Source organism: Odocoileus virginianus, chromosome 13 (assembly GCF_023699985.2).
Source record: "Odocoileus virginianus isolate 20LAN1187 ecotype Illinois chromosome 13, Ovbor_1.2, whole genome shotgun sequence".
Classification (NCBI taxonomy): domain Eukaryota; kingdom Metazoa; phylum Chordata; class Mammalia; order Artiodactyla; family Cervidae; genus Odocoileus; species Odocoileus virginianus.
Window position 1 is genome coordinate 39,158,453 of NC_069686.1, and position 18,822 is coordinate 39,177,274.

At 38.3% G+C, this 18,822-nt stretch overlaps 1 protein-coding gene across 2 annotated transcripts in view; it reads right to left on the reverse strand.

Moving 5' to 3' along the window:
* ACVR2A (activin A receptor type 2A) overlaps positions 1-16,999 on the reverse strand; it is an 89,407-nt gene extending 72,408 nt beyond the window's left edge. For both annotated transcript variants that reach the window (XM_070476240.1, XM_070476238.1), the window contains exons 1-2: positions 16,918-16,999; positions 16,538-16,671 (exon numbers count right to left, since the gene is read on the reverse strand). In XM_070476240.1, coding sequence (XP_070332341.1) covers positions 16,538-16,592 — 55 coding nt within the window. In that variant the 5' untranslated portion in view covers positions 16,593-16,671; positions 16,918-16,999. The remainder of the gene's footprint in view (positions 1-16,537; positions 16,672-16,917) is intronic.
* Between the last annotated feature and the right edge of the window lie 1,823 nt (positions 17,000-18,822).

The following is an 18,822-nucleotide window of genomic DNA, read 5'->3' on the forward strand; positions in this document are numbered from 1 at the left end:
TCATTTGGGGATAAAAGGCTTTGAGCTGCTCTTATTTGGGAATATACTACTGAATGATGCACTACTCCACTCTAAAGTTTTCTGAAAGGATCTCCCCAGCTTTACATAATAAACAATTTTACCACCAAATTACATAACTGAAAATGTCAGTACGGTTGCCCCATTGTATTCAAGGGGGGGCTGGTTCCAGGACAAGGATACCAAAATCCAGGATGCTCAAATCTTTTATAGAAAAGGGTGCAGTATTTACATATAACCTGTACATTCTTCTGTATATATCATCTCTAGACTATTTATAATACCTAATGCAATGTAAATGTTGTGAAAATAGCTATAACATAAATGCTATAAAAATAATTGCCTGTATGCAGCAAATTCAAGCTTTGGTTTTTGAAACTTTCTGGAATTTTTTCCTCAAATACTTTTAATCCCCAATTGGTCAAATTCATGGATGCAGAACCCATGGATAGGAAGAGCCAACTGTATTCTTCCCCAAAAATCAGCTGATATTTTAAAATTAAACCAGAGTCCAATAAACATATAAATAAATTTAACTGTTATAAAGAAAAAAACTATTGTATCTTAAACAAAAGAGTGTAGCTATCTGCCAAATGTCAGTTTCTCACTAAATGTACTTGGATGCCCTCAGATTTTAGATTATAATTTTACTATATTGCACTTATTCATAGTCAATAAACAGTTTAAAGCTATATACTGTGCTGGACAAAAGCAACAAGCAGCATTAGCAACTATTTTTCTTAAGACTTTTTTTTAGAGCAGTTTTAGGTTCACAATAAAATTGAAAGGAAGGTGCAGAAGTTTCCCATGTACTCTCTAACCCCACACATGCATAGCCTCCCTCATTATCAGCATCACTCACCAGAGTGCTGCACCTGTTACTGAAGACCAACCTACAATGACACATCACAATTACCCAAAGCCCATGGTTTAGGGTTCACTTTTAGTAATGTACATTCATTCCATTGGTTTCATCAAATACATATGACATATATCCATCATTATAAAATCATACAGAGTATGTCTACTGCCCTAAAAATCCTCCATTCTCTGCCTATTCATCCCTTTCCTCCCACCCAACTCCTGGCAACCACTCATCATTTTACTGTCTCCATACTTTTTCCTCTTTCAGATATCATATAGTGGTAATCATACAGTTATGTAGCCTTTTCAGACTAGCATTTAGTAATATGCATTTAAGGTTCCTCCATGTCTTTTCATGACTTGAGAGCTAATTTCTTTTAGTGCTGAAAAACACATCATTGTCTGGAGGTACCATAGTTTATCAATTAACCTACTGAAGGACATTTTGGTTCTTCCAAATTTTGGCAATTAGGAATAAAGCTGCTAGAAACATCTACATACAGGCTTCTGTGCGAACATGTTTTCAATTTCCTTGGTAAATACCAAGATGCGTGACTGCTGGATCATATGGTAAGAAGATTTTTAGTTTTTTAAGAAACCACCAAACTATCAAAGTAGTTATACCATTTTGCATTCCTACCAGAAATGAATGAGAGTTCCTATTGTTTCATATCAGTGCTAGCAGTTGGTGGTGTCAGTGTTTCAGATTCTGGCCATTCTAATAAGTGTGTAGTGGTACCCTGTTGTTTTAAATTCCATTTCCTTGATGATATCATATGCTTATTTACCATCTGTATATCATCCCTGGCGAGGTATCTGTCAAAGTCTTCGGCCCATTTTTTAACTGGGTTGTTTGCTTTCTTCATGTTGAGTCTTAAGAGTTCTTTGTTTATTACAGATAACAAATATTGTGAATATTATCAAACACTGTGAATATTTTCTCCCAGTCTGTTTTATCTTTCAACTAATATTTTTGAGCTACGCAGAATGCTTACTATACACCAGACATCATTCAATGCACTTTACTATGTTAACTCACCTACACTTTATAACAACTGTATAAAGTAAACACCATTATTATTTCCATTTTCCAGATGAGAAAATCATAATACAGATAGGTTAAATAACTTGCCCCTAGATCAAAGAGACAGAAAATAATGGAGCCAAGATACATGATCTGTCACTCTGGCTCCAAAGCTCTTGACCTACATCGAACACTAACTTACCACTACAATGAATGAGTCTAAAAAATTCCAGGTCAGCTGGAAGACAGACACATTAGCTGGAAATTATAATACAGAACATTGTAAGCAGTACCATCGAGGTAAGAGAAAAGGCTAAAAATATTGGTAAGGCTAAAAATATTAAGTCCAAATCTTCAGGTATTACCAGTTGAAACTTTTTCTATATAAATTAGTACTTCCCACTGCAAAATCAAGAATCTCAACTCAGCCTAAGAACACTTTACAAGTGTCTGTCATCCTTCCATTCAATTAACCAGGTATCTGTCTGCTATGATTTTGTTACATTTCTAATTAAGAACAGCCCTCCTATCAAATCTACCTCTTCCCAGATTTAGGTAGGTTTAGTCACTAAGTCATGTTGAACTCTTATGACCCCATGGACTGTAGCCCACCAGGTTCCTCTGTCCGTGTGACTTCCCAGACAAGAATACTGGAGTGGGTTGCCATTTCCTTCTCTAGGGGATCTTCCCCCCCCCCCCCCCCCGCAAGGATTAAACTGGGGTCTCCTGTATTGCAGGCAGACTCTTTACCAAATGAACCACCAGGAAAGCCCCAGCCTCATCCCAAGACAATTCCAAATCAAGTTAGACATCAGAATCAGCATAAATTTGTCACCATACTTCCTAACTCGACACTAAGAGATGTCTTAAACATGCCTTTTGAAATTTAAGTACTTAAAATGGGTAATGAAGTCTAGTTAACCAAGTACTGCTTAAGAGAGGTTTTCCTTTATGTGATGCTTATTAGCTGCATGACCCTATTTTCTCATCTGTAAAACAGGTAACCACCTCATAAGGTAACTTTACCAGAAACACACTGTCCTAAGTGGTCAAGAGGCTTACTTTATATTTTTCACTTGGCTCTTACATACAATAAAAGGAGAAAAAAGATCTCGGGATCTGTACTTCAAACCCTTAGAACACAGGCTTTCAAACATTCTGATCGCCATTCACAGTAAGAAGTAAATATATTTTCACTGTGACCAGTTCATATACAGAACTAAGGTTTCACAAAGCAGTACTACTCTCACTGTGTGTGATTCAACTTGATATTTTCTGTTTTCCTTCATTCTTCTTTCCCTGCCACCTTTCTCCCACCTAACCATATGCACAAAGCTTTTTGGTCTTGTGACCACACCACCCTACTAAAATCCCAGGGAGCAGGGTACTCTAAATGAAGAGAACAGGGAAGAAGGAAATTCTGTTAGTGCTGGGGAGAGTCTGTGTTCCTTCTGGTCCAGGAAGGAATATTAAATCCATATTCCCTCAGAGATAGTGTTATTCCTGGGGATAAAGCTGTACTGCTGGAATACAGAACACTGAAGGTAAAACAGGCTTGTAGATTGGTCTGGGAATGTAACCAACACAGATGACAATGATCCTATAAGAAAATGCTTCCTGGGTTCCAAACAAAGTTTTTGGAACATAATATATTTATTTCTAAGCTGGGGGAGGGTGCTACTTATACAATATGCTACACCAGGGGTTAGTAAACTATTGCCAGTGGGTCAAATCCACTTTGCAACTTGATTTTATACAACTGCTGAACAATGGTTTTTACATTTTCAAATGGTTGAAAAAAAGAATACACTACTTTGTGACATATGAAAATCATATGAAATTCAAATTTCAGTATCTATAAATAAAGTTTTATTGGATCACAGTCACACTGATCCATTTACGTACTGTCTACGACTGCTTCTGTGAAACAACTAACAGAGCTGAGTAGCTGCAAGAGAGACTGACTAAAATATTTACTATCTGGTCCTTTACAAAAAAGTCCGTGGCCCCTCTCCTAAACACTTGAAAGCACTCAATATTCATTCACAAATATTTGTTGAACACTTATTAGGTGTCAAACATTGAGGAAACTACTGTAAATAAGTTGGATATGGTCCTCCTCCTCCTAAGTACTAATGGAAAGCAAGTGGGTAAAAAAATGCTTGGAGGAATAAGAAGCAGTTGATTTGCTGTAGGAAACATCAATCACTGTAAGGAATGGATCTTCCTCTAAGATTTTATAATCGGTTGTTCACAGAGTCAAATCCTTTATTCACAGAAGAATTAGGGTAAAAATAAATGTCTTCTGATGAAGAACCACAACTTCTGAATTAAAAGTGTTATTGTACTTCACCTGAACCTTTCCTACTGCTCTCCTTGAAAAAAATTCACTGCATTAATTACAAATGCTTGGAAAAGGAAATGGCAGCCCACTCCAGGATTCTTGCCTGGAGACTCCCATAGACAGAGGAGCTTGGTGGGCTATAGCCCATGGGGTTACAAGAGACAGACATGACTTAGCAACTAACCCATTGGAATAATATTTTGAAGTTTTAAAACATCCATATACATGTGTGTATACATATACATTTATGTATGATATGAGTGTGTTTACGTCCATAACCTTTGATCCTTACTGTAACCTTGTCAGGCAGTACTATAAACTCCATTTTACAGATGAGTAAACTAAGGTTATGGAATTTTCCCAAGTTCACATGGTATATCACATCATGATAAAGACCCAACATCCAAGCCTTCTCCCTACAGAGTGCTTGTTTTTTCTAATGTACCTGTCCCCACACTGCATAATTTTGTATTTGAGATGAAGGACCTACTGTTGTTTGAGAAACCCATTCTTTTCAAGCAATAGCTACCCTTGTACCAACAAAACTGCTTCTATAACTAGTCCTTACTAAGTAACCACATGTTCCAATAGCAGAAATTCTACAATTCTGTAACAGACTAGGTTCATCTACTCTTAGGCTCTCTAGCTTAGTGAGCTGGTATCTTTCCATATCATGGAAATACAACTAGATATTAATTATAAAACTACTGCTTAGTAAGTAGACTAACAATTACTAGACTAAGAATTACAAATTTTGATGGAGGGCTATTTTTGAAATGAAAGGTCAGATCTGTGGATGAATGATCAAAACTACCTTTCACTGATTCAAAAAGAAAAAATATAACAACATTCTTCTCTGACCCTAGTCTTTTCATTTTATTTCATTCTTCAGTTTGAACAGTTTATTCTTCAGAAAAATCATCTGATAAGGTAGTTAATGGAGAAAATAGCATGTGATAGTCTGTCAGGTCCTCTTGGGAGTTAAACTCTCCTAATTTAACTGCTTCTATTATTTCTAGCCCCCTCTGGTAAGAGGCAATCTCTACATTTTAAGAAACAATATAAATAACAATTTATTCCCTAATTCAACACCCAAGTCAGGTATTATGTATCTCTAAAGAACTAAGGAAGAGAATATCTGAAAAGGCTACATGGAAAGATTTGTTATATAATATCTATATGGGATAAAAGGGTGATTATTTAGAAAGGCATTTTATTCTTCTGAATGCCTACTAACCAAACTGCTTTACTATTACCATGCCCATCTTGAATAATTAATATCTTGTAACTACCCTTACTCATTTTTTATCATTTTCTTTTAGTTTTGAGTTATCATTTCTCCCCAAACCATTTAAAAAGTGTATTTACAGAAGTTAATTTCAACTCTAAGCTTAAACAGAAATAATTAGGAAATTCTACACACGAATCTTGCTGTGTGAAACTATACTACCAAGCAGCACAAAGCCTAATTACTTTACTTAAGATAATAATAAATAAAGTCACCTGTAATATTTACAGGGTGAATTAACAGAAGGTGGCTAACCAAAGACAGATAGTTAGCTTTACCTACATCCAAAATGAAAAGAAACGAAATGAAACCAAATGAAAAGAGGCAGCCACCATTATATTTCTAAATTCAGTGATGTTTAACGTCTCTTTTGGCTTTATCTCTGTGTAATAATGCAGTTTTTCCTAGTCAAAGATGATGCTGCTGAACTTCTGCCAATATAGTTGATTGTGCCAAGCACCACCTCCCCCTCCCACCAACAGTACAGGCTTGAAATCTTTCAGATAAAAATATTCAAGCTAACTGCTTAACAGAGGCAATGGCCCTGAGTAAAAATCATAGCCCATGGTATTAACTATTTATCCTCTCAGTTTTTATTGTAAGATCTTGATAAGCAGTAAAGATATCAACTTCCTAAGAATTAAGATATAAAATATGCTGGTTTCTGCTCCTGAATCTTCAGTCATGTCAACAATACAGTATATTACATGATAAAACAATCAAAAGGTGATATTCTTAAAAAAAAAAAAAAAGAAAGAAAAAAATAGACATTTGAAAAAAGAAGTAAAGCCGAAGTTCCAGAGAGAAAGAAAAATGGTGAGTAAGTAAGTAACTAACTAGCAGATGCACAGAATCTAAAGACAGGAATTTGCCACAAAAAAAATCAGTAATCTCTGGCTTGTATTTTGTCTCTTTTTGAGTTTTTTGGGAGATGTATTCAGTTCTCATATGTACAATAAGCTATCCATTTTTCTTAAGTAAAAAGCCGGGGGGAAATGGGGTAACTAGTAAAAGAGTAAGACAAGTGTAGGCAACAACTAGAATACAAGGCTAGAAGGGATCTTACAGAGTCTCTCTAGCTTAGGCTGGCGTTAACAGTCTCCTAACTGGTCTCACCTTCTCACTCCTACACACCTTCAATATACTTTCCAGACAGCTGCCAGTGACCTTAATAAACAACACAGGTCAAGCTCCTCCTTAAAACTCTGCTTTTTCCACTGCCCTCTGGATTTCAGTCTCTTTCCCCGCTTAGATCAAGAGCCCTGCATGATCTTGTACCTACCAACCTCTCTAGTCCCATCCTTGCACCCATTTCCCCAGGCAGGAAGGCAGATATTTACTGAGCTTCTACTCTGTGCCAGAAACCATGCCATGCTCTAGGGATACTGTGATGAATAAGTGAGAGAAACCCTCTCTCATAGAATTTACACTCTAGTAGTGCAAAGGACAGATGATAAATAGGTAGATAAATAAACTTGAGTAATTAGAGATTGTGATATGCGACATGAGGCAAAATAAAGTTACCTTCTCAGAATCCTGTCAGAGCACATATGACAATTCTTAATTATTTTATTCATTTGACTACTTACTTTATGACTGTAAGCACATTATCACGTGTGTCTTGTTCACTGCTCCATTTCAACCACTTAGCACTGCCTTAGTTCAACATTTATTTGTTAAACAAATGAATACTTATTTCATCCTCTTTAATTTAGTGATGAGTAGTCTTCACGGTTGCCAAGGTCAAAAAAGAGTCAGCAGGAAAACAAGAATTTAAAGACTCAAGTTTTACTTCAAAATATTATACCACATTCAAAATACTGACCTCAAAACTCTACTAACCATGTTTTGAAAGCTTGTAGCTGGTACCCCAAAACTGACTTGAGAAGCTTCCAAACTTTATATGAAAAGTTTTAAAACACTTAATGTTTAGGTGAAATTGCCTATGAGAAATATTTTAAATTCCAACAAATACAGATGAAGGTTTACACCAATGCTTCCTTTTAATGCATGCTAGAACAATGAGAACTTAAAGAACTCTTTATAAAAGAACTATGATAGCTGAATGTTCTAAATATTTCCTGGCACCTATTTGGCAGCATTACTGATATCTTCTATGGCTGAATCATTTAGTCAGAATATTATTTCATATTAACTTATAAGTAATTTACCAGCAAATTTTAAAAATCTCCTAAAAACTAAAACTGTATTTTAAATATTTTCCATACTACATTTTTTAAAATAAGACTTTAAGATAGGCTAAAAACTGACATGTACATAAGATCTACTATGACTCAGCTCCTGTATTATATGGCATGTTATTTCATTTACTACATCTTGGTTTACAAATTAAAAAATATTCTTTGACAGAAAACAACAAAATTCTGTAAAGCAATTATCCTTCAATTAAAAAATAAATAAATATAAAAAAATTAATCTCCGAGTTTTAGAAGCTTGCCAAGATCTGATAATTTGCCCATGCCTCTTCCTCTTGAAATAAATGCCTTGGAACAAGCTTGAATTACAATGTATCACGAAGATGTGAAGATCAACAGGTTTTTCCCAAGACAGGGCTCATTTCTATAAAATATAAGGTTAGTACTCATTAGTAGGAAAATTTTTTTTCTTAAAGCTTTAGATAAGATAGGCTTATTACTATAATATGTAAAGATGATTCATTTGAAAAGGCAACCCTTCCTTACTAAGTTCCTTCAGATAATTATCTCATTGCTTTACAATTATTTTTGTTCAGCAACATTAGAGGATAAAATGACTCCCAACATGATTACAATTACTAATACCAAAGAAACTTTTATCTAGTCCAAAAGAAAGGTATTGAAAAGGTTCAGGAAGCAGGCCTAAATCACATATACCAACCTCAGAAAAGTTTCTAAAACTACACAGTACAATTTACTGTGAAGAAAATGCCTCACATAGATTTCAAAGAATATAATCTGAATGACCAGTATGAGCATCACTGCAATTACTGGAATCTGACCATTATTTAAATACAAACAACATATTGAGCTACCAGAGCTTAGAATTAACCTCACAATGGAGACATACCCACCACACACTGTACTGTATGTAAGAGAATAATATATGCTCTCATATTTTTATGTATTCTTATTTTCCCAAAACTATATTTTCATTCATGCTTATACTATAAATCCATCTTTCACTACATAATTTCTTTGGTTATGAAAGTGCTTCCTATTTTCTTCTGGGTTGTTATTTCTTTACCAATCTTATTTAGTATTGCTGCGTTTCTACCTAATCTCTGAGCTGTTTTTCTGTTCTATATTCCACATACTCTAAGTATTTGGGATAGTCATCAGGATGTCTATCATCCACTCCTACCTCTTCTTGGTTTTAATAACTTTTCATCTGGATTTAACGCCCTCAACTGAGACTGTTCTACTTCAAGCAGTTATAAACATTTTTCCACCCCAGAAATTAGATTTAGTCAAATTTAGTCAAAAATTCCTCCATCTCAACTTGCCTACCATCCAGAGTCAGGTATACTCACAAATGCTTTCTATATTCCAGATACCATTTTGTCCCTGTTCCCACATAATAAGAAGAATATGCTTCTCAACCTCCTGCCAAGATATTTTTTTTTCCTATTATGAGGACCTATCTCCTCCAGCAAGTCTTTCCTAAATGAAAAATTTGAACTACTCAAAATCACAATATAATTTTGTTTTAGCACCTTTGTGTGTGCATAAGTCATCCAGGTAGTTCAGAAGAGAAATGAGCTCAGCCATGGCGGGTGTACCTTCTGCCCTGGGACCAGTTTTCTCTATGTTCTCTGTGGAGGCACAAGTTCTCCATCGCAGATTAAATAATGAGCATATTCTTCAGTGCACATGTTTTTCATTGCACATATTTACTTATGCAGTTTCCTTCTCTACTGCAAGTACTGGATGGAGCAAATAAAACCAGTATTTGGGGAGAGCTCAGAACTCATTAGTGGGTCACTGAATTTATTAATGGGGTCATAATCAAAACTTTGTTAATGAAATAAAATACAGAAACAAACAAAAGTGTCCTGCACATAGAAAGTTCATGAAACTTCTATTTCTGATGCATATACCTATTTATGTATATGAGGACTGAGTCATGATGCAATGTGTATTTCTTACTGTTGGTTATGGTCAAAAAAGCTGAAAGCCACTGAATTAGAAATACTCTAAGATGTCTTTTACATCTATACAATTCAAATTATATTAAACAATTTAGTCTAAGGATCAGAGACACAGCATTTAAAAGGGGGACAGAACTTAAGGATACTCAAAAAAAACAACCAGCAAAATCACTTTTTCTTAATAAAATGTCATTATTAAACTCTACCCTTAGAACTAGATTCATAAAGCTTTTACAGTAGGAAAAGAGTTTAGAGATCATCTAATCCAGGTTTATTACTTTAATACATAAAAGGAAAACTCAGGCCCAGAAATAGAAACATTTCACTTCATAAAGTAAACATCTGCTAAGCACATACTGGATACCAGGTTCTAGGTGTGAGTCTATGAATAAAGAGAAGATGTCTTCGAAGAGCTCAAAGTCTATACTACATATATGCAAGCAAACATTAAGAGTAATTACTGGAATCAAGGTCATTTATAAAGAACAGAAATTAACTAACTCACTCTAGGTTAAGTGGCAGAGAAATATTTTTTTTGAAGAGGTGGTACTTATCAGTCTTACAACAAGGAGTTAAACAGATAAAAGAGGAAGAAACAACATGTACAAAGGTACCATACTAATATACAATAAAGAATGACACTCTCAGGAAACTCTATGTTGAGTCTGTATACCTGGAGTATAGGGCACATGTGAAGAGGAGCCACAGCAGAATACCTAGCATTTACGTGACATTTAATCTTGAAACCACTATGTGAGGTAGGCACTATTAATATTCCCATTTTGTAGATGACAAAACTGAAGCACAAAAGGTGACGTGATCTGCCCTAAGTTGTGAAATGAGAATGTAAAGCAAGAAAGTCAAACTCTAGAGCCTATACCCTTCTCTCTGCGCTTAAGTCACTCAGTCATGTCTGACTCTTTGTGATCCTTCAGATTGTATCCTATCAGGTTCCTCTATCCATGGGATCTCCCAGGCAAGAATACTGGAGTGGGTTGCCATTTCCTCCTCCAGGGGATCTTCCCGACCCAGGGATCGAACTAAGGTCTCTGGTGTCTCCTGCACTGCAGGGAGATTCTTTACCTGCTTTTAGAGAAAAAGAGGCAGGATTTAAATGATAAAGGACTTTGTATGCCAATCTAAAGACTTTAGATTTTATGCTAAAGGTGACAAGTGAAAGGTTTTAAGCAGGAGTGACATATTCAGACATTTTTTAATGAGGCTAATCTGGTAGCTAAGTGGTTGGACTGGGAGAGGAATTAGTGGCAGGGAAATCAGTTATAGTCAGAAGGGTACTATAACAAATTCAAGTAAAGAAATGACAGTGGCAGTGCTGGCACCAGAACTCAAGTCTACTGACCACCACAACCACCTTCTTGTCCAGTATCCAGAAGAACCTCCCATTCTTCCCCCTTAAGTCACCACACTAATAGTTTAAGAAATCCAAACTCATAAACAACAACGCATTCCTTTCAGGTCCCTTTAGTAAACAAACCATGATCACTAGAAGTGTTGCATTTGTGAAAGTGACTAACACAAATCCAGTTGGAGAATGACAGAAAGTCTATTGCTATCTGAAGTTTTCTTACCTTCTTGACTTTTTCTCCTTCCTCTATACAATATTCCTGGAACATTCATGTTCAATAGTCAATTTGAAATCAATGTTCTGTCTAGACATTAACCTAACAGAATTAAATCTACCACAGAGGAAGTGTAATGTGGTCCCACCTATGGCAAAAAATATACTCTCTGGTCTGGTCAAATTTTGGCTTAAACAAAGATGATGAATGAATAGTAATAAGAGATAGATGTTAGGAAAACAGCAAGAGTTAAAGAAAAACAGAATATTAAAAAGGTATGTGAGTAAGAGCAATGTAAAGTTCAAGCCATTTGATTTTAAGAGAGTAACACCAGTCCCAAGTGTGTGCAGTATTCCAGAAACCAACAAATGAAAAGAACAGTAGAAAAGACTATCTGGTCAATTCTCAAGCTTTCTAAATCTGATCTGTTTTCATTTAAACCAAGCTGAGCCCTCTTGAGCCACCCCTGATACTAAGTAACTGAGTAGGTTCCACAAGTCAGCAGCCCACAGTACACGGGCAGCAGAACAGTAGAAAGGGAATCACAATGAAAGGGAATGGAAGAAATGAGAAATTACAGAATCTGGAATAAAACTGAGGAATACTAGTAATCTCAGTATCAAATGTTGCCAATCCTACCTAACTGACTGGGTGGCACCATGACAATGGCAACATTAGGGAGCATGAAAAGACAAATTTGAGTCACAGATTTATGAGACACCAAAGATGAGAAATGAGAGCAATGACAAAAATAAAAAAGCAATAACAGAGTTTTAGCATCTAAAGAGACAATTTAAAGATTACTAAAATCTCATTTGGTTTAGTTATGCTTTACTTCTCATGAAACAATGAGTCCAATGGACAGAAAAGATGAAAATGTCAGCTAGTACCAGAGATATGTCTAGGGAAGTGTATTACAAAGAAAAGTATGAGATTTATTTGCAGGCTTTTTTTGTGAGAGCAACTTCAGAATGTTTCCTCTCTATGGTGTATAGCATTTTTACTTTATTTTACTTTACTTTACTTAATTTACTTTAAGTACTTCACTGTAATTCCTATCTTGGCTGGCTAACTTCCTTAAAACCAGAGTTCAAAACAAGATAAGCACTTATTAATTATGGTCAAATTTTAACCTCAAAAAGGACAAGGATCTGCAATAGATCATAGAATACTACTTAGTAGTATAGCCTAAATGAGTCTAATGGTAACCAAAACCCAGATAACAGATTCTCAAGAAAATTATGTAGTTAAGAAATCACTTTAAAAGTTTTTTAAAATTAAAAATTTGCTAGATAAAGGATATATTCTTTCAAAAAAAAAAACAAAACTTGAGGTGTAAATTCAGTTTTTCCATTTAGGGAAGATGTAATAGTGAAAATGTTTCTTCCATATGAAACTTACAAAACTTTGAGGCATCATATTAACCCATCTCTTTTCTTCTCCCTCTGTCCCCCTCCCATCCTCCTCCTCCTCCTCTCTCTCTCCCTCACACCCCTGCTGTCACCACATCATTCAGTGATTTTAATAAGGATAGGAGGAAACAGTCTTAAAGATGATTATTAAGAGCAAAGAAACTACTGGATCAAAAGCAAAAATAATTAAACTTGATAACTTGACCAAGCACTCTTCATATCCATGAATATACAGTCTTCAAAAGTACTCCATCATAACAAATGATTGGAGACAGTTTATTTGTAACAGTCAGCAAAAGTATTTTTATTAAAGTACAATAGGATGAAATAACGAATATATCTATAGTCTATTCTCCTAGTAATTCTAATTTTTAAAGATAATGAAAAGATGAAAACTCTCAATACAAGGCCACCTGGAGATCAAAAATGCCATGTACTTGTAAAATTGAGATGACTAACTGTGGGAGGGAGAGCAGAGACCGTTTACTAATGTACTAATGCTTTTTAAAATTTAGAATTCAGAATAGGGCTTCCCACCCTGAACACTACTGACATTCTCAGCCAGATAATCCTTTGTTGCGGAAGGCTGTCCGGTGCATCACAGGGCACCGAGCAGCACCCCGTCCCCTCCCAGCAGATGCCAGCACACACCCTCTCCTCCCCCACAGCTCTGACAGCCAAGACAGTCTCCAAAGGGCCCCTGGTGAGAGCTGCGGGCTGGGGAGCAAACGCCACCGAGCTTGCGAACTACTGGCTTATAAGCAGAAAAAATGAAATGAAGCGAGCGTGCTGTTTTGTTTTTCTGCTGGTATTAATGTTCCAAGATAATATATTTGAGTCTGATCACAGACTATATTTAAGAGATTCACAGAAAACAAAAGCATTTAATATCTATCATTAGTCAAAAGTTCAGAAGAGTTCCAGAAGATCCACTGTACTCCAATGACCCCTCCAATCACACATACATGCACATATCCACACACACCCACACAGTACTGCCATGCTGAACAGAAGAAAATGCACAGAACTACTTTATCTCCATTTCTTATTTCATTAAATATATAGACCAGACTGTTTCAGTTCCCATAGAATCCAAAGGAATTCTCAGCTTATTCAATGCAACTCAAATACCACAATAGCTGCATCACTCTAGAGAGGATAAACCTGAACCCTAGAGCAAGTATTAAACTCTTCCTCACATTTCAACAAATTTGGAGAATGACACAAATTAACCACAATGCTTGAAAAACAAAATAACTAAGAAGTGTATTTGAGTTTTGAAACAGAAGCTGAGTAAGGATAAGAGCAATGAAAACATTCAAAATCAAAAGGAACCTGAAGGCATTTCAGGATGAGGGCAAAACTCAAAAATATTTCCACCAGAATGAAAGGAGTGAATTATACACTTGGCCATATCCTCGAGGAACAGTCTACATAATCCGTCTCCAGTATCCACACCATGCGATGGAAAATGAAAAGTCCAAGTCCACAAAATATCATAGAGAACAGTAAACATCCATCCTAAACACCTGAAGTAAAACTGCTCTTTACTACTATTCTTCATTTGGTTTTTAAAAAATCAAATATCCATAAACAAACAAACAAAAAGACAACTTTGGAAATGTTTTCTCATAAAAATAGCCATCCTCATGCTTCCAGCAGGCCAGATTAAATATTACACAGAAAAATCAATTAGGAAAAAATATATATATATAATAATCCTCTACGTGAGTGCATCTGATGCATAACAAAAGACCTTTTAAAAAATCAGACATTTTAAGTATTAAAAATATTCATGTATAAATATGGACTAAAGTCTTTAAGATTTATTTCAATTATCTTCAACAGAATTATATTTTAAAGTAGGATTTTTTTAAAAACCCATTCAACAATACTTAATTAAAGTAAGTGCAATATCTACCTACTCTCTAGTAACAAAATTACTTTATTGGAAAATTTTAGCCCTATTAACCTCCTGACTCAGTGAAAATAATCCTACAAGAAACTAATGCTCAGTTCTTTTTACTCCCAAGCCAAGCAGAGGAAGCTGTAAGGTCTGCAGCGACAGCCTGCTTTTCCAGAAGTAATACCTTGAGACTATTCAAGAATAGCCTCCTTTCAACAATTAGTGTGACTCCGGTGGGTTTGGGAGGGAATAATGTCCACAATTCCTTGGTCAGTGGCCATGATGCCCCTCCTCCTCAAGGGCCGGAGATCAGAAAAAGGGATATGAAAAAGAGGAGTTCACCAACCAGAACATATAGGGGCAGAGGAAGAAGAGTACTACAGGAAAAATAAAAACTACATGGTTAAGTTATGTCACAAAAAGCAAGAGATTTAATGTTATCCAGTATTCATTCATTTCAGAGACACCATTGTTTATCTTCCTCCCCAAACCCTGCACAAAAAGAACCGTCAGCCTGCCTTAAGCATGTTCCTTCTTCCATTTAAACAGACATGATTCTTTTGGTTAATCTCTGGCAATGATCGCCATTTCACAAACACATTCAGCCCACCCGGAACTGATCAATACCACTACAGACATAAGACTAGACTTTATCCATTTATTAACCACAAGGAAATGTACCATTCAGCAAATTCTATACATTACAAAAGATTCTATTAAAAAGGGGGGCAGGGAGGACGGATGGACACCGACACACACACACACAAACACACACACCACAGACGTACACAAAGAAAAGACTACCACCCTCTAATTTCCCTGTGGCAAACGAGATAAAAGACATGGCCATGAAACCTGTCAATTCGCTGTCCCCCTATAATTCAATCTCACAACGTAGTAACTGAATATTGAATTTTATGATAAATATGTCCACTGCCACTTTAAAATTGTTTCATATACAAACTAACTCTCCTCTTAGGTACATCTGCACACCTTTGAGCTAGATGCTGCATTCATTTACAGAATTTCAAATACAAAAGCCTAGATAGTTTTCCAACCACTGGTTGCAACCACAGAACGTTCTCACAAAATCAAAATCTCAAATATAAATGGGCCAAATTCTTCTTTCAACCCTGGGCCAAAACCCATTTTATGACTACAGTGTACCTGACATTTCAAATGGGCTGTTCTAAACCGAAAACAATGCTCCAACACAACGCGTTTAAAATAAGTATTCCGTAGGTAAGCAAAATCTATGCCAGAAAAGAGCACATAAATGGTGGTTGAAAGCCAGCACATTAGCAACACACAGTGGCATACCTCTTCTGCACTGGGTTATTGTTAATACTCCAACAACAACAACTACAACTATTTTTAACACTGCTGGACACTGAAGTTGCAGAAAACGTGAGGGGACACCCAGATGAAATTGCTGATATAATGCATTGTTTCTCACGGTCAAAATCAAGTAGCAACTGACTTGATCTGCTGTGATAGTCACTGAAGCACTTATTAAAAGATGTTAAAAATCAATCAAACAAACAAACAACAACAAAACACCCTTATTTTTGGAATATGCCACACTAAAAGGACGTTTTGGAATACGCCTTTCGGGTCTCAAACCTTTGCATAAATTGTCACTTGCGGTATTTGCGGCTTAATTGCAAGCCAACCAGCGCTGTCATTCAGCGTTACGGCCACAAACCATGACTTTCTCACTTTCACAACAACAGAGCAGTCACTCTTATCAGTCGCCAACCAAACTCGAAAAGAGAAAAATTCATGGAGGTTTCCAGATCATAATCAGCCCGGGAGGGGTCGGAGGGGAGGGCGGCAGCCGAGGGGCTCGGGGTGGGGAAACCTCCCCAGGCTCCGCTGGAGCTCGCCGACCCGACAACAACCGCGGCCTCCGGCAGCGGCAGCAGCCCTGCCGCGCCGCGCTCCATGCACCTACCTGAAGAACAAGAGATAAGAAAGACGGCAAACGCCAACTTTGCAGCAGCTCCCATTTTCCCGAGGCGCCGGGGAAGCCGTAGGAAGTTCTCGCTAGATATCCAGTTCCCTGGGTCTTCCTCGGAGACAAACCTCCTGGTGTAAAATCAACCGTCATAAAACATATTCGGAAGCCCCGACCAAAAAAAACGTTCACGGGGTCAAAAAAAAGAGAAAAAAATAAAAAATAAAAAGAGCGAGCACAACAATAAAAAAAAAAATGCACCACGGGGGGAAAAAACCGCCACACACAAGCACAACACACAAAACCAAACAACGAAAAGCCAACAACAACAAAAGCGGGTTTAAATCACTGTCAAAATCACTGTCAGCTCCGCTCGCCTCTCGGGTCTCTCCGAACAAAACGCCAGGCTGAGGCGACGAGGAGGCGGCGGCGTCCGCTGCCGCCCGGACAGTCCGGGAACCGAGCTGGGTCCGACGTCCGGACCGACCTTCAACCCGGACACCCAAAGTCCGCGGACCACTGGCGGCCGAGCTCGCGGCGGTGGCGGCCGAGACGGCGGCGGTGGCGCGGAGAAGCAGCAGCGGGCGGCTGCGGTGGTGCAGGCGGCGGCCAAGTTCTGGTCCAGGCTCTGGCTCCGGCTCCGGGCTCCAGGCTCGGCCGCGTTTTCGGTCCCCTGGCCTCCGCCGGCCCCGCCCCCTAAACTTCCGGTTCCGGCCCGAAGCTGGAAGCCAGGCACCGCGAAGGAACGCTCGGCAGCGGCGGCGGCGGCGGCGGCGGCGGCGGCGGCAGCGGCGGCCGGGCGCAGCGCGCGTGCCGGGCCGTGAGCGCGAGGAGATTGTCGGGGAAGCGAGGCGGGAGCGGGGGAGGGGTAAGAGAGCGAGGGCGGGGCCGGCAGGAGGGCGAGGAGGCGGGGCGGACGGAGGCTCTTTACCGCGAGGCCTCGTCGTCCGGCCTGCTTGGCCTGCTGGGCGGTGGGGCTCGAATGGCTGGGAAGTGAATGTTGTTGGGGTCTCGAGTGCATGGTTTCCTGATCGTGCTCCACTGACCTTTCAGCGGAGCGCACGCCCGAATGGTCAGGGGAGCCCGAGAGGAACAGGACCCGGGGCGGGGCGGGGCTGGCGTCTGCGGCGCCCTATCTTTCCTCTGGGGGGACGCCTCGTCCGCTCTTAGATCTCGGGCGCCGGGAAGCCGGGGTGGGACTGGGTCCTCCGCACTTGCCGACCTGCGGGAGCTGGTGTTTGTACCCCCAGTAGTGCGTCCTGCCCCTGTGGCTTTTGCTTTACGCATTTTATATTTCGGTTAAAAGGGAAAGAAAAGGAGTTGGGAGGCGGGTGGAACTCGAGGAGGATGGGCTATCCACCCGGCCAGGATTTCCACGGCAATTACCGTGATGTGCAATGTGAATCCATTCCCTCCTTCCCTTTTGTACACAAAGCATTGTTGAGAACTGTTCTGCATATAATAGGTTCTCAAGTATCTATTACTTGCTGAAGAGAAAACCTGCAAATTTTGATCGACATATTTGATCAGACTAGTGTTTACTTTTTCGAATTTTAGTTCGTTTCGGGCTTATTTTTACCCCTGAATCCAAGTTGATTTCTTAAAAGATGCTATGCCAGGCACGGAATGGGATCCAAAATGTAGAAGTAGGATCTCTACCTCAGGGAGTTCATAGTAGTTGCTATAGTCGAAGCTGGCTACAGAATACAAACCGAAGAGAGTATTAAAGGTACCAGCTTTGTTATTTACCACACTTCAGCGAGCTTGGTGTAGGTGCAAGTCTTATGTCTGCTTCCCCATTTTATGCCAGCGTTCAGTGTCAAGCCTGACGTGATAGGTGCTTAATGTGAATAATTATATGTGACTAGGGAATAACTGCCTTTTTCTTAAATACAATATTCCCACATGTAATCTACAAGTTTTGGTGTTTTATTAATAAATAAATAAAACATCTCTTTTATATGGCTAATTCATGTTGTACTTGTGATTTACTAATTCCCACATTTCCCCACAAAGCCAAGCCTTCTCTGTTGTATTTCTAGTGTCTTATTTTTCTCTTCCTCTAAATTACTGTGTTTCTATTAAGTTCATCCTGTAATTACCTGCCCATTTCTACAACTTGTCAAGGTTATTAGTAATCACTGTGGCTCTTTAAACCCTCTCCAAGATTTCCAGTTCTCAAGTCCTGATGCTCAGAATTTGAATGATATTGTGCAACAGTTAAGAAAAGTCACTAGTTGGTCTTCAGAGTGTCTAAATGGTCTCGTGTAGTTCTTTGGACT